The sequence below is a fragment of the Ammospiza caudacuta genome, chromosome 1, assembly GCF_027887145.1.
Source record: "Ammospiza caudacuta isolate bAmmCau1 chromosome 1, bAmmCau1.pri, whole genome shotgun sequence".
NCBI classification, from domain to species: Eukaryota; Metazoa; Chordata; class Aves; order Passeriformes; family Passerellidae; genus Ammospiza; species Ammospiza caudacuta.
This window is the reverse complement of record NC_080593.1, coordinates 78,754,165-78,770,836: the sequence shown is the minus strand read 5'-3', so window position 1 is coordinate 78,770,836 and position 16,672 is coordinate 78,754,165. Positions and strand designations below refer to the sequence as shown.

Here is a 16,672-nt window from a genome sequence, read left to right as displayed (position 1 = left end):
CTCAAGCCTATTGAGATCTTTCTGGTTGTCAACACAACAGTCTGATGTACAAGCCTTTATTCCAGTTTTGTGTCATTTTCAAAGACTGAGAGCAGTTGAAAAAGCACTCTATTCCACATATCACATCATTAATGAAGAGGCTGTTATATCCTGCATAAGCCACCAGGAATAATTCCTAGTGATTGGACCCCACCTGCTATCTGGGCTGCTGGTTGAAGCCCTTTGAACCTGCCATTTCAGACAGTTTTCCATCCACTTCACACTTCAGTTATCTAGCTCATTCTTCTATGTGTCTTGTTCTTACATGAATTTCTCTCAATCTTCCTTAATTCTTACCAGCTAGGGAGGTAATTTTGGAATTTGAATCACTTTGTATCATTGAGTGCTATCATAATAATGAATTCTAATTGACAGATTCTGTTAGTCCTTGAAATAGCTCAGCCTTAAGTTTTTCTACTTCCAAGGGACAGACTGTATTCTTGGTATTACTATGCTATGACTGTTATTTCTTTCCTCTAAATCAGTCTTTCTTGTGTTATAAAACATTGTGCATTTGCTCTGTACTTTTCTATTCTCATTACTCTTGTCAAAGACTTGTTTAAAAACCTTTACTAGAATCAATCAAATTATATCTTCTTCCTCTTTCAAATAGACTTTTCTAATTTTTTTTCAAAGAATTCTAAGAAGTCAATTAAATGGTAATCACCCTATATGAATCTGTATTTTAAAGTATTAGTACTACTCTCAGTATGACTTCTCCTTCCACCTGTCTTAGATTTAGTCTTTAGATCCTTCAACATAAACTATAGTACTACTTTATCATCTTATTTCCTAATACTACAAAGAAATTTCAGGAAGCACTCCTATTGAGACAATCAAAGCAAATGCTTCTGGACACAAAAATGCTGCTGTTTAAGAACAATGCATGTTAAAGAAAGAAAAGGATTGCCCATTAATTTTTATAATAATGATGTGATTTAAGAAAAAAGAGCACAAACAGAAAAAAGCCTGTGGATTATTACATCAGCATTACTCCTGCAGAGCAAAGTGGTAGGACTTCCTCAGATTTCAGAGGACACTTGACCAATGCAGACAGTATATATCACATACAGAGAGGAAAAGTGAAAGTAAATATCTTATGAAAGGTTGAGAAAGAATGAGGTTGAAGCATGAAGATATCACACAATTGTGAATTGGGGGTAGAAATATAATCTTGATTCTAAATTTCATTTTTGTAAAATAAGCCCGGTTACAAATAGCGGCCAAAAGGATGATAGGTGGAAACTGAATTCTATCAGTGATATGTAGCACAAAGTGAAGAGAGGAAAACACTTCAAGAAACTAACTACAATCAACACTTTATACCCACAGAGTACCTCTTGTTTTTGAAGGAATGCAATCTTTATGGGCCTTGGAGGTTCTGCTGTGTTCTTGGCCAAGCAAATGATGTCAGAAGCTGCAAATGCCTTCTGCTGTGTCAGATAAATTTGAGGAATACCAGCCCAACAGCTAAATAACACTTTTGTCATAGCCATAGACTGATATTTCAGCTTTAGTCTTAGTTTTGCAATACCTTGTGCTTGAGCTTAAAAGCAAAACCCGTAAGACCAGATATGGGATAGGTAGCACTTAAGGGAAGAGCTTTGGCCATACACAACATATGCTCCTTGCTCCATCATAAATTCATTATTAATTTCACAATGGATTTGGAAGAGAACAGTGTTGTAATTTCCAAATACGGCAAAAAAACAAAATGTTTGAGGAAGTAGACATGAGGAAAGGCTGTCTGTCATTTAGGCTGCCTGTCAGTCTGTCTGTTATCCATCTCTTCCTCACTACTATATCTGCCTTTTTTCATAAATGAATTGTTTTTCCAACTGACTCTATAGATTTACTTATTTTTTCAACCCCAACTTTAACTGTAACAAAGGCAGAGCAAGGGACAAAAAATCAGATTTGTGTTTTCCTGTAAAAATTTGCACCTGAAACAGAGACTTCTAAGCAGAGCACCTAAAAAAAAAAAAAGCCAAAGAAAAAGAAAAAAAAAGTATAATTCTTATAATTTATTCCATTCTGTTTTAGTTTTAAACATAATCCTCCTTCTTCATACTATTCTCAGCATGATACATGTACCAGCACTCTTTTGATTATGTGAAACAAATAATGTGGAGAAAGCTATGTTTAAGTTTTATGCTATTGAGATTTTTTTCTGGAAAATTATATTTCAATGGTTTCCAAAAAAGGACTCATGAATACTCTTTTTTCAGTGTCCCTGTGTAGCTTTTAAATTTTGGTTTTTTTGTTTTTTTTTTTTTTAATTAACAGTATGCTCCTGGTTATGATTAAGCCTTAATTATATTTTATTTCATACTGAATTCAGTTTTATGCTGAACTGAAATGACATTCTATATATGTCAACACTGTCAAGCACACAGGAGTGTTAGTGTTTGCTTTTTCAAGGAGCTAATCATAAAATTCTAGATCCTATTACTTACTGTAGGGAAGTACTTAGCTCAAAATGTCAATTTATTTGTGAATGTAGGTACAATAATAGGAAACAATTTGTTGTATTTATGCAATAAATTCCTGCTGTTTATTTTGTAGCATGTGCTAGTGCTGTAGTGGCAGAACAGATTACATTTTAACCAAGAGTTGAAACAGATGAAAGCAGACAGGGCTAAATAATGTCAGTGGAACCTATTAGAGGTAAAACCTGTGTTTTATCATTAATAAAACAAAAACAAAAAAACAAACAAACAAAAAAAAGAAAACGAATATACATAAAAGTATTTCACAGTTTTGATCAAAATCACTGCCACTGAAAGATAGTATCATGAACAGTGCTTGGGAGGATTGATCTATCAATCCAGAATGGGACTTTTTTTTTTCTTCATTTGCCTGTTGAGTTTTTTAAATTTAAAACTTTGACCATGGAAAAATGAAGACCCTGCAATAAAAAAGCTAAACTGAAAAGTTCTTTACACTCTCCTTGCCTCAAGAAGAAATATTTGTCTCATACTCCTCAGCCAAATGGGTTTTGATCATTGCAGGGCTTATCTGAGGCAATGGAGATTCACCAAAGTTAGAAGACTTTCAAATGCACAGCTAAGTATTTATTATATCTTGGTAATTTGCCCATTAAAAGGCCAGAAACATAATCAGAAACTACTAGGCATCTGTGAAATATAAATTAACATGGGCATACAATTGGCATGCAATTCGCTAAAATAGTCGATAGTAGATACAAGAAGGAAAGACAGCACTAAATAGTGTTAAATTCAGACAGTAATAAAGTGTGTTAAATTCTCAGACAGTACTAAATAGTGTTAACTTCTAAGACATACGAATTGTGAAACACAAATGGCACAAGCTGTTGATTTTAGGAGATTGAATGCTTAGAAATGTTGCTGGGTAAGTTGGCAGCCTTCTGTCCCATGCAGAGAAATCTGGCAAATTTACACAGGTGGACTCACATAGGCATGTGATTTTGTTTAATTGTTCTGTGAAGTTAGAGTATTCACAAACATACAGAAAACTCTTCTTTATCTGGACTAGCTAAAAACCCACTGGTGTTCAAAAGAACATAATATATTAATGTAGTCTTTCTCAAAATGTGAGAGTGATTATTTTCCTTTCTAATTTTTATTTTTCATACCATGTGCCAAATAAATTATTTACCTATCTCAGAAGCAGCCACTGTGATGTTGTACCAAGGTGTCTCCTCTCTGTCAAAGATCTTGGCAGTCTTAATGGTTCCAGTACTAGCATCAATGGTGAAATACCTATCTTCTTCTGTGTTATGATCAATGAAATATCTATGAAGAAATATAACAATAAATATATATTCATTGTAGTATATATAATCCAAAGTAACAGAAAGCTATATAAGAATATTACTTTCAAGATTTTAAAATCACAGACATTTAAAAAATAACCTGAAAAAAATATAATTTGGAGAAACCCAAACTAATACTGTATTTAAGTTCTTTCCTAATTTTTTATTTCTTTTGATATATAACCATATTTCCACCGTGAGTGACTAAGATATAAATTGCTAACAGGTGGTATTTTACACAGCAGTATACAATCCTTCCAAAGGTAAAATACACATGTATTTTGACTAAAAATCATGAAATGGAAAAGCAGAAAAGAAAGCAGAAACTAGGACATTATTATTCGGCTTATTTGCCCGTCACTGCAAACCAGTGCCATCAGCCTTGGTTCCTGTTTCAAAGCATGCCTCTCTGACATTAACTCGATGACAAGGTGACACATAAGCCATTTGGAACATCACCATTACAGAGAATCAGAAACATCTGGTTCCCAGAGCAGCCATTGACACTACCCTAGAAGAAAAACTAAAATTCCCTGCTTTGCTCCCTTGGCTTCGGGGCACTTTGCCTAGCAAGGAAGCTAAAAGCCTTGAAGTGGGTAATGGAAGGAGAGGGAAAGAACACAAAAGAAAAGATTGACAAGACTTTTCTCAAAGCTGGAATTATTTACAATGGCTTTTAACAAATGAAACAATTACTCAACTCTTCCAAGCCTTCTTGACTAAGTCCAGAAAAAATAATTTAGGAAAGGAAAAATATTATTTTATATACCATAACTACTTTTCCTGCTAATTTTTCATTCCTCTTTTCATTCTGTGAAATTCCATATATATCTAATTCATGGAAGGCATATAAAGGTCAAAATGATTTATTTGTCCCATCCAATTGCTCTTACTTTTCATTACCACAATGTAATTCCTAGCTAATAAAAAGAGTGTCACACATAAAATTTGACAAGCATAAAACAATTAAAAATAAGTTTTATTTCTCTCACAATGTACTTATTTATACTAGTAGTGTAAACAAAAAGTAAGAAAACAAACAAGTATTTAATTGAATGATACGTTAAAGGTGGAAGTGATGTGAAAAAATAAAAGAAAGAAAGCACTTAGAAGGGAAAGCAGAAATCTGAGTGAGTCACCTTAACTGGTCAAAGGATTGGAGACTCAGTGGAAAAGCCAGATAGGATTTGGTGACTTAGGGTAGATCTTCCTTACTGGAAAGAACCCGAACCCACCTCCCCTACCTACAAGAAGTATTTACATCTGCCTTACAGTATGCTAACTTGCTTTTTGGAACTCCAGATATTCTTGCCATGCCTCAAGTATTTTCAGCAGCTGAAGAACCATAGCTCAGTCACTGAAAATGAAAGCATCCAAACCTAGGATAGAATATCTTTCTTTTCACCTGTTCTCCATCTTTCCTTTCAACATCATGAAGAGCGAAAGCCCTGCTGAATGACTGTTGGAATTGTTGGAGAGACAGGAGACCTCAGTTCCTACCCATTTTACATTTTTCTGGAGCCAGGATTGTCCTTGATGTTTCCCATAAGCTAAGTCAGAAACTATTTTGCAGTTCATTATTACCAACATTTGAGAATAACTCATTACAAAATATACCAGAAGTACCCAATAATGACACTTTGGATGTGCAAGATGGCAACTCAAGTTGCTTCGAGCAAGTGGACTAAGAAGATCTTGATTATGTAGGTGATGGAGCAATCTTCAAGAGTTTAAGTCAGGAAAATTTTTTCAAAGGACATTATTCACTGTATCGCTAATTGAATGGAAAAAACTAAAAAACAAAACAGTGGTGGCGCCGGAAAAAGATTTAAAAAGTTAATGAATTTACACACAGCCGTCATTGCAGACACACTTCTGAAAGTTGCTATGGTTCTCCATGCTTGCTAAACTCAGGAGAGGAATTAAAAGAAAACTCCTGATGAACTTTCATCAGTCACTGATCATGAAATATTGGATGGTGCAGACATCCAAAGAAATTTATTTTGCTTTGAGGAATATTGGAATCCTCTGAGGATACATCCCAAAAAAGAACTGAAATGGACCACACAATTATCCTCTTGGCATTATTTCATGTGGCCCCATTTGTACAAGCTATAATCACCTCTTTAAGACTGTGCCAGTCTCAGTGGAGAAGTTGTATCTCCCATGTCCACAGATAACATTGCCTTTAACGATTTATAAAAAACTTGGAGACAGAGTGGTATCAACCTCTAAAAATCCACAAAGCTGCCATATTTGCTACAGAGTCATGTAGACATCTGAACTTTGTCAAGAAGATAACATGTTTAAGGTGGAGAAATGCCCCCATGCCTTACACCTTATGCTTGGAAGCCTAGCAAAACTGGACTAGAAAAAAATGTTGGAATGTTTTGGTCATACTACTTTTAACACAGAAATAACGGATGTTTGGTTGTGTTGGTCAATATATATACACAGATACACAAGCATCTTGTACATGATGAACTAGAAGGTTAAAAGAGAAAGTGTGGAAACCATAACTGTCCTTCAGTTTTCTTGGAGACCTTTTACTGGTAGAGATTACAAGTTATGCAAATATAAAATTTAATTATTTATCTCCTAGTATAGCTTTGTTTTTCTTGACTCTAGGAGTCTCCTGAGAACAACAAGGATTTGCTGAAAAAAAAAAAGATCAAATTATTTGCTGAAAAAAAGAAATCAAATATTCTTTCCTGACCTGTTCTTATGGAATATGTACTGAAAATTCAATATGTACTGCAAATCCAAATCTTATAATGCAAGAGTCTTGTCCTTCAAACATTAATTACTCAGGACACTCTTTGCTTATTATCAACATCAGGCAGTGACTACAGTGACTATTCTGTTAGTCATTACTGTCATTAACCCCACAGGGCCATAAAAATAAGGCTATGTATTTTTTGTAGACTGTAGCTCAAAAATAGACAGAATTTCATATTGGGCTTCGATGAGAAAAAAACTTAAATCTATATGAATGTCCAGCTGTTATTGTGTGTATAAGACTTATGACAAAATGTTACCTCTTCCTCTGAGCAAAGTACAGAAATAAAAGAAAAATATCTGTCCCAAAAATGAAGCTTGTGTAGAAAAGCTGATGCTTGATTTTTCTGATAAATTGTGATCACCTAACAATTCATTTTCATAGACATTTTGTAAAATATGGTATTTTAAAAATTTTTTTAATATGAACATCTTTTTCCTAAATCAGTTATTTAAGTGTGTTCCACAGAAACTCAAATCTCCATTTAAAGAATTTAAGATTGAATTAATAACTTCAATTGTATTTTCTGTGTCATTAATGAGAACAAAATAATCCTGTAGTAATTCATTGTACTAACACTCATATTTCCAATTTTGCTAGAATAATGAAATTTTTTACAAAATTTTCCACAGTAGCACTTCCCTTTCCTGTGCTTTTACATACAGTTTGAAATATTCGCAGATTAACAATTCTTTTCTTCATCAATTAATGAATAAAGAGGTGGTATTTTCTTAGGTTTTCCCATGATTAAAATATTCAACTCTTCTCCGCTACTCCAGATTCTTCCTTAAAACTGTTTTGTGCATCACATCTAAAGTAGCTATTTGCACTTGTGTTCCCCAACTTTCATTAACATGTCAGTAAAGCAAGTTACAGAAGATATTCCCACACAGTAGAAAACCTAGGAATGCTAGTTTTGCTTCCAACTGCTTTAAAAATATTTTGTACAAGAACTCCCTTGGTAGAGCAACTCATTTTTGTCCTGTAAGAGGACATTTAGAACAGGTTTCAATGCTTTTACAAAGTGATGAACAATTTAGATCTTTATAAGTATTAGTCACTCATTTACCTACATGTTGAGAATAAAGACCAGATATATCCATAAACAGAGCACATCCTTGAGTCAAGGATTTTTTACTTAAGCTTCTGAATTTACTTCATCTGATTAAAAAAATTATTTTCATCTGGATCATAGTGGCAACAGACAGTCATTCCCTTCTGCTCCTACCCCTCCCTCCACATCTACTGATCTGCTTTTCGATGCTTTTTCTAGACCACAAAAAGATATAGTGCAAGTTTTGAATTTCAAGGAGTGATTTCAAGAGAGATTTTTCACCTTAAGTCAGTTGATGGCTTCTGCTCACTTAGAATGCATTAATTCAAAAAATTAATTTATAATATCAATTTTAGATATTTATTTACACACATTTGCTCATGACAATGCCACATCATAGCATTCTTATAACCACTGCACATTAAATCTGCACATCAGAGCTGCATGGCACATGTTAATAAAGAGACTTAATAACAAGACATGCCTAGATAAACAGCTCTTCATAAACTATTTACATACAAACCAGCAACAGAAACCAATCTAAAATAAACTTCATTAAAAAGAATCATGAATATATAAAACTTAAAGTTTTATATACAGTCACGCTATCTGAAGACAATCTGAAAAAAATTAAATACCAAAACTGAATCCTGCTAACACTGGGAAATGCAACATATGCCATGTTTTTATTAGGCAATCTCAGTGAATGGAAGCACATTCCCAGCTCCATCCATATCCTTCTGACCAAAGCAAGCCACTGGCTCTTCTGGCTTCGTTCCTCACCTCCTGCCTTTTAGTGAAGCAGTGAGTCAGTGATGACAGATATTCGCCCCTTTTGGCGGAAAACTAAAAACATTTGCGTCAGTTAGGGTGTAAAGAGAAATATATATGAATGATGACCCTTTGGCAGAAGGTCACTATGGAACATACAATTCTGCTTTCAGTACTCAACCTGTCAGACCCCAATAATGCAAAGACTGTTTAAAATGGAGAAGAATTTCAAGGGTCCTAAAATAATTTAGAAATATTAATGATCTCCAAACCATTTAGGACGGCTTCTGAAGCTAAAAGGCATAAGCATTTTCAGAATCTCTCTACCTAAATGATTGCCTTAGTATTAACACCAGTCTATCACTGGACAGACAACTGGCATAGGCTGTTACTGTTCTGGTATGGCTCTCTCTAGTTACCGTGTTTTAAGGATGAGCCTTGAGTTTGAACTTTCAAAATAGCTTTGAGATTTTAAGTTGCTTCTTTCTTTTTTTTAATCAAATCTTTAAATTATATTTTAATTATGTTATTTTTCACTTATTACCCTATTTCTCAACTGCAAGAATGAACTCTGTTACATATTTCTACCTTGGCTGTGAATCTCATATTAATAATCAACTTCCAAAGACAAATTTCAGCCAGATGTGAATTCAAGGAGCACAGTACTTCCTTGGACTTTTGAGACATAAGCAAATAGCCAGTTCTTAAATAACAAGTGGAGGCGCTTACAAAGAATTACTAAAAGAAAGTCCATGGGAATGGAACAGAACCTTGTCCAACCAATTATATCTTAAAAGACTTATCAGTTAAAAGTCAAATGCCATTGTAAGGAAACCTGTTCAGTTAAAGATTTAAGCAAGAAACTTTACCCAAAAGAGATAAAGTACAGAAATTTTTATTTCATTTTATAAAATATCTTAGAAAAGGAAGAGTAAGCAACTGCATAGAGTGAGAAAAAGAGGTATACCATGACAAAGACTGAGAGAACCAACCAGATGACACTCTCTGTGTTTGACCAGCTGGTGAACAACAAGAAATGGCCCATGCTGGGACATAACTTGAGTGTGTGCCTTTTATATTCTCTCTGCCTCCTGACAGCAGCGCTCATGAGCCTGGGAGCCAGCAGCAAAGCCTTGAAGCCAAATGAGGTGGTAGGGAGACATTCTGCTGCCATGACTGTCTTGCACTACAGTACATCCATTCCAGGGCCAATTTATTTCCCCATAGCTCAAACAAATTCAGCCAGGAGAGAAAAGCAATTGTGAAGTATGAGTCAGAAGTCATGCCAATCAGCAGGTAACCAATTTTCTCCCTGCAGCATGTCTGGTACATTAAGGAGACATTCGATATTCGATGTTCCAGAGCTTCTTGGCAGAAGCCTGCTACTGAGAACTACAGACTTCAACTGTGCTTTCCAGGTGTGAGAATTGAATACATTTGAAGATAGCTTGGAGAAGGTACCCCTCTGTTTACTCTTCCTTTGCTTTCTTTTCAAACAGACATAGCATAACTTTGAGAAAGACACTGCTCCTCTCACAGCATTTAAAGGAAGCTGATTCAATGTGCTGTTCCTGCTGAGTTCTCTCTGGTGCTGCCTGCCAGCTGACATCCACCAGCTGATCAGCAGTACCTTGTTGTTTCCATGCAGGACTCCTGGCTCTCCTCTCATGCTGAAAGCTCAGCCACAGTGGCAGTGTTCCATGTCCTGGTCCTAGAGACGTGAGGTGCAGGATCCCAGGGGAAACAGGGGAATTCACAGCACTGAAACGCTGTCTCTCAGGAAAGTCTCTGAGAGACAGCCACTGCTGGTTTGAATTTCATGCAGAAGTCAGCTTCCTGCTCCAGCTCATATTCCTATCTTTTAGCACACTGCGCACCTTGAACACAGGAAATTTGAAACTCTTCATTTGAATGAAACAAATGTCTAGTTATTTCTAGACACTCATAATTTCTAGCTGGCAGTTTCTCTCTGCATGTGTTAATCAGTGATCATTTTTCCAGCTAATTCTGCCAGTCAGCGTAGGCTAAGAACAGGCCACACCCTTCAAGGCATAATTCAGAATTCAAAGCAAAATAAAGATTTGTCTTTTCACGACTTTATGAATTTCTTCACAGGATTATGACTGTCCTAAATAATTTCAGGTAGATGTGTTGATGGCAGAACTATATTTTATTATATCTGAGTTGCTTGTTATTCAAAGAGATTAACATTCAGATGCTGATAAGCAATAAAGGGCAGTCAGTGTTACATGAGAAACACTTCTATTTTCCCCGACAAGCTAGCTACAGCTACAGCTACTTCTCTAAACCTATGCCTACTTTTTTACCTACCAGCTAAAGAATGATATTCTACTTACATACTATCTTATTTTCCCCTACATATTATACACTAAAGCAAATAAACCCAAGATTGATAGATTTATGCCTGTTTAGGGAGTTGCATGACCCTATCAAAATGACTATACTCTAGAAACGTTCCAATATGAAGGCTGACTCTAAAACCATAAAAGACTGTAAATGTTTGAGACATTCTGAAGTCAGTAAAAATTCTAGAAACGTAAAGATGATGTTCTGGTATGAAAAATCTGTTTTTCATTGTCAAAAAGTTGATCTGAGGCATTTCCTCTCTCAGCTGTCAGGGAGGGATGGAGGTGGCTCTGGTTGATGTGGGATTCTGACCACTATCCTAAACTGGATTTTTCTAGTCAGAAGAGCCGTCAGAACATTTTACCAGTTCCTGCTTGAGGACATGGACATGCTTGTTACTGGGAGACCTAGGACACATAATTTGACAAGAATCAAAACTAATTTGAGGCCTCAGGGGACAAAATAGCAAGAGACCTCTCACCTCAACACTGTAAAGAAAGGTTTTATAATAATTTCTGACTCTGAAATCAGGTGAAGAATTAGTGAAGAAATTGAAGAAAAATTCCCATCTCTCTCCAGCCATTCAAAATAGGGTGCTCTTCTTCTGTCTCAGTTTAACATCAGTTTTAGAGAGAACACTGGAAGATTATGAAGTTGTTGTGCTTTGAGGTCTTCTTTGAGGAGGGCAGATTTCTGCCTTTGCCTTCACCAGTGCAGGCCTGACAGAATCTGGAAAATCTCATATATTCTCCCCCAGGCATATGAAGGAGGGATTATCCTTCTACATGATGGCACTGATCTCAGCGAGCTGCCCTAAGTACAGCCAAGAGAGAGTCATGGACTCATTTAATCATAGCCTGGGTTGGAAGGGATCTTGGATGTCATCCAGTTCCGACCTCTCTGACATGGGCAGTGAGACCTTCTCATAGACCAGATTGCTCAGAGCCTCATCCAACCAGACCTTTTCCATTTCCAGGTATGTGGCACCCACAACTTCTCTGGTAAACCTTTTTCAATGTCTTACTACCCTGACAGTGGAGAATTTTTTGCTAATATCTAAGCTCTTTCAGTTTGAAGCCATTCCCTCTTGTCCTGTCACTACATGCTTTTGTAAATAGTCCCTCCCTATCTTTCGTGTAGGCTCCCTTCAGGTACTGGGAAGCTGCAATTATGTCACCCCAAGCAGTGTAACAGTCCACCCATTCCATCCATCTCATCACAGTTTAGAGAAAATTATGTTGTGGGAGACTGTTTTGAAGGCTTTACAGAAGTCCAAATAAATGTCATCTGTAACCCTTCCCTTGTCCACTTGTCCTTAGGGAAGCCATGCTGGCTGTACAAAGGACAGCAGGAAAAAAACTGATTTTATTCCTCTTATATGACATTCAAAGAGCAAGTAAGGCAAATTAAAAAAACTAGGAGAAGGGACTTCTGTATTTTCCAGAAGGGAAGCAGCCTTATCCCTTCTCTCTGTTGAGAGCACAGAGACTGAATTGATCTCAGAGAAGAGGGGAGGTGGGAGGGAACCTTAAAAATATAATTTAATTTTCAGCCCCCCCTTAGATCCTTTCATGAAGTTGTCTTGCACATCCCTTCAATTTGAATCACAAGTTGAGGTTTTATTCTACCTCTAGCAAATTTAAACTTTATATTAGAAAAGATTTTTTCCCGATATTTTATATCTTTAAGACTTTGAGAAATAATAATGGGAAAGCATAAAACTTATTGGTTATGTTCTTTCATCTAAGTATAAGCATGCCTCTTAAAATACTGTTTGCTGAAAATTAAGATTACTTTCCAAAGGCTGATGACAAAAAATATTCACCTTCAGATGAATCTAAAAGATGACTATCTTTTACAATCAATACAGCAAAAGTTGAAATAAGTTTCTCTACCGAATACAGGAATTGAAGACAAAAATCCTATACCATATTAATTGTTATAATCATATGCACCTGTAATTCATTCATTTTTTAGTATTCTTCCTGAAAGAAGGAAAGAGAAGTTTGTCAATTTAAATCAAAGTAGGAGAAGGGAAATAGGAACTTATTGGAGCCTCTACATACCAGGTGTGGTGTTGGAAAGTTTTTGCACTCATTAGTATATACATTTATTATAACCATTATGATATATCATCCATTTTAAGGCAAAAACATAAGACCGTTAGAAAAGTGGGAAGCAGGATCATAGCTGAGATTGTACTCTTATTCTTCACCAACCTAGCACAACATTAAAAGTCAATTTTTAGGAAAAAGAAATTTCAAATATTAAAATTAATTTTTAGTACAAAATTTTAAAAAGGAAAAAAAAGAAAACCAAAACAAAAGCAACAGTTTGTTTGTTTGTTTTTTCTGACTTCTGTTTTCTATAGCTGATCAATCTTTGTGAATAAAATACATTATAGCAAGACATACTACAACCTGATTAAGGTCCAGCAGAAAATTTACTTGAATTCCAAATTATTAATATAACAAATCAGTCTTCCAGGAACAGAAAAAAAAATAAAATATAAAGCTGTTTTTAGCCAAGCAATTTTAGACCTTCTGAAAAGGGAAGATGCTTATCTTTCTTATTGTTTGACGCTGCTGTCACAGGCAGAGTCCTGATCAGGACCTGTACCTCATTCACCAGAAATTTTCTGTTAGATACCAGGAAAAGAAAAAATCTTCCCAGAAATGCAAACAACCTAAGTTAAACATAATAAGTGGGCGTAAAAAAATTACTGGAGGGTGCAGAGGTCTTATCGTTAATGCTCAAAACAGTGATTTATCCCCTGTATCACTACATGACAAAGGAGCACTCAAAGGAGTGATCTGATGTTACTGTATTTCTGTAATGGGATGTCTTATTTCTCAAACACTACTCCTAAGTGTATAAGGTTAGCAAAAGCAAAGGCTTTCAGTTCTTCATAGTACATTACCAAACCAGGAAGAAGTTATTCTGGGGGAGCTGGTCTGTGTCATGGAACTACTTTCCCTATTACATCAGAGCTGCAGAAAGTGTTATGGTCTTAAAAGTACATCTGAGCTCTTTTCTGAATCACTGCCTTGGAGGTGGCTTGGGGAACAGCTACAGCATCACGTTCCCAAAAAACATCCCACTGGCAGCAGACCAGAGGCAGTTGGGAAGCTCCAAGGATCATGTGGAGGATGAGCTGTGCCTGGGTAGACCCACCACCCAAGGATCACCACCCACAGGAGGATGTCAGGGTTTCAGGAGGCGCTGCCCTGCCCTGAGGCAGCACTCACAGCCAGGTGCCTTGCCAATTAAAAGCTGTTTGCACCCCTAATCGCCACACAGGTTTTCTGTGTATGATTACAGAAAGAAAAAAAGATAATTTCTAAGTAGATATACAGGGATTTAAAATGAATAATGGACTAAGAAAATATTGTAATTAGAGCATCTAATAGTCATGCTTTCTTCTGCATTGTGTGGGAAGATACTTTTCAAGATCCACTTGCACATCAGATATTATTATAAGACGTGACTTAACGCTGACCTTTTCAAGCAACAAAAGATATGAGTATGGAGGCAGAATACTTGACACAAAGCAATGAAAGGGGATTAGTTTTTCATAAATGTTCCAGCAGGGCAGTAATACCAGTGAATGCATGACAAATAAAGATATTTTCTGTTGATTTAGACAATAATTTTTAGGTAAATTTTTAAGTGATTTTCAAACTACTCAAAACCCCTTTATATTTAAAATTAATACTAATACATGACGAAGTTTTACTATATTTATTTCTTATGCTTTCTATTATATCTTGCTTTTCATATTTCAGTAGAATAATAATCTTATTCTAAAACAGAGCATTTAAAAAAGTTTCCCTGAAAATACATTTCTATGTTTTTAAAGAAAAAAAAACCATCAATCAGCTTGAAAAGAAAAATCCTTTTGAACAGTCCAAATGGCCAGTCAGGTATTGAATAAAAAGACCCCACCGCTATTAGCTACATTTGTTATTACAGTTCTGCTGGGGTTTATAGACTGAAACACTAGTACAAGCACTGGCAAGTACAAGTCAGTGCCTTCTGAAGACTGCTCAGCTCAGGAACAAGATGAAATCACTGAGATGAAATCGCAGTGAGGAAATAAGGACAAAACCCACTTTGTCTCCCTCTACTGATAGCAGTAGATGATGCTATTTATTTTTGTTCTCAGTTCAAATAACCTAAAAAGGTTTCAGCAGTATTAATTACCTTAACTACACTTCCAACCATTATTCTGTATACAAGAATTGTTCCTGCCATCAAATTAAACTGTTACTTAATTAGGCAGTGAACAAATCAGAGCACTGTATCTCTTTCAGCAGCTGAAGAGCAAAGTGAGATGGCAAACTGTGTGTGCCTAAATGCTTCATCAATCTCAAACACGGCAGCGAGTGTCCTCATAAAGTGGAAAGGATGCCCAAGTGGATTTGGAAAGACTGATAAGCAAATCGCTGCTCTGTATCTTGCCCTGTAGCCTCACAGTATTTGGAGATGTATCTGAGCCTCTTGGATAAGAAGTGCTGTTCTGTTACTCCCCTGCTACACAGAGATCAGCAGGTCAAGCCCTAGCTCTGTCTATCTTCCCTGGAGATAGTGGTCTCTGCTTTCTACGAAAAGCCCTTGCCAAACCCCACCAACATGTGACTGAGCGAGAACTGGCTCCCTTTGTATCTTCATGGTTTGGTATAATATGTTAGCACCATATATTTTTCTCCACTGAGACATAAAGATATGGAAGAAACAACTCAAAAATATATGTCAATTGAGGTAAAAACATGATTGACAAAAGTAAGAACAATTTTTTCCCCTCAATTATATATTGAAATAAAATATTTCAATATATAATAAAATATAAAATAATAAAATATTTTTAATATTAATAAAATATTTTAATATCAATAAAATATAAAATATTTTTCCTTCAGATCCCTCTATCTCCAGATAACTGCCTGTTTCACCCAGAAATTCTACTTCTGGCCTCCCCAGGCTTTGTACAAACTGCTGCTGCTTCCCTTTTGTCAGATTTATCTCTTTCTAGACAAAATTGTTATGGGCAACAGACAGCTGAATTATGGACCAGTTACTCAAATATGCACTTGCCCTTCCTCCTCCAAATTTCCATGACGATAATGGCTCTGACTGTGTTAATAGCTTCAGAATCACAATATTAAAGCTACGGGAATTTGGCAGCTATTTTTAGCAAAATTTAATTATGCATGTTACAATTTAGGCACAAATACCATAGTGGAAATTTTTCAAAGGCAATAACTTGCCACTAAGAAATTGCATATATTGATTCTCTGACACAAAACATTTTGAATTTTAGACTATTATGACAAAAGAACCATAAAAATTGGATGTCTTCATTGCTATGGAAAGATTGTTTCACCTTACTAAGACTATTACACATATCCAGCAGATTTCAACTCAGTCAGGAGACTAAATCTTCCTTACTAGCTGAAGAAAAACTGCTTTCCAAGGATATAATAAAACGATTTTTACAAAGGCTTTATTATTATGTCATGGAAAGGAAAAGCATCAAAAATCTTTTTGCAGATATTTTTTGGAGACCTTTTAGAGACCTTTTAGACCTTTGACACATAAAGTTCTTATATTGTTCCACAAAATTCATTATTGCACATATTTAATTCTTTTGACGCTCTACTGAAGCTGAAGCATGTTACAAAATACTGGGCTCACCCTCAACCAATGTTTTGCAAAAACGATCCTACTTGTCTCTAAAAGGAAGATGTATCTAAACCGATTGCTGTCTTGCACAAGCACCTGGGACAACTAGAGTGCAGCAAGTGCGCAGAGGGCCAGTGCAATTTTGACAGCAGGAGGAAAACCGTGCTATGAAATTCTAAAGATT

At 35.8% G+C, this 16,672-nt stretch overlaps 1 protein-coding gene across 4 annotated transcripts in view; it reads right to left on the bottom strand.

Annotated features, from left to right (window-relative positions):
* CDH18 (cadherin 18) overlaps window positions 1-16,672 on the bottom strand; it is a 156,947-nt gene that overhangs the window by 27,928 nt on the left and 112,347 nt on the right. For all 4 annotated transcript variants that reach the window (XM_058820536.1, XM_058820529.1, XM_058820512.1 and 1 more), the window contains exon 7: window positions 3,679-3,815. In XM_058820536.1, the coding sequence (XP_058676519.1) occupies window positions 3,679-3,815 (137 nt within the window). The remainder of the gene's footprint in view (window positions 1-3,678; window positions 3,816-16,672) is intronic.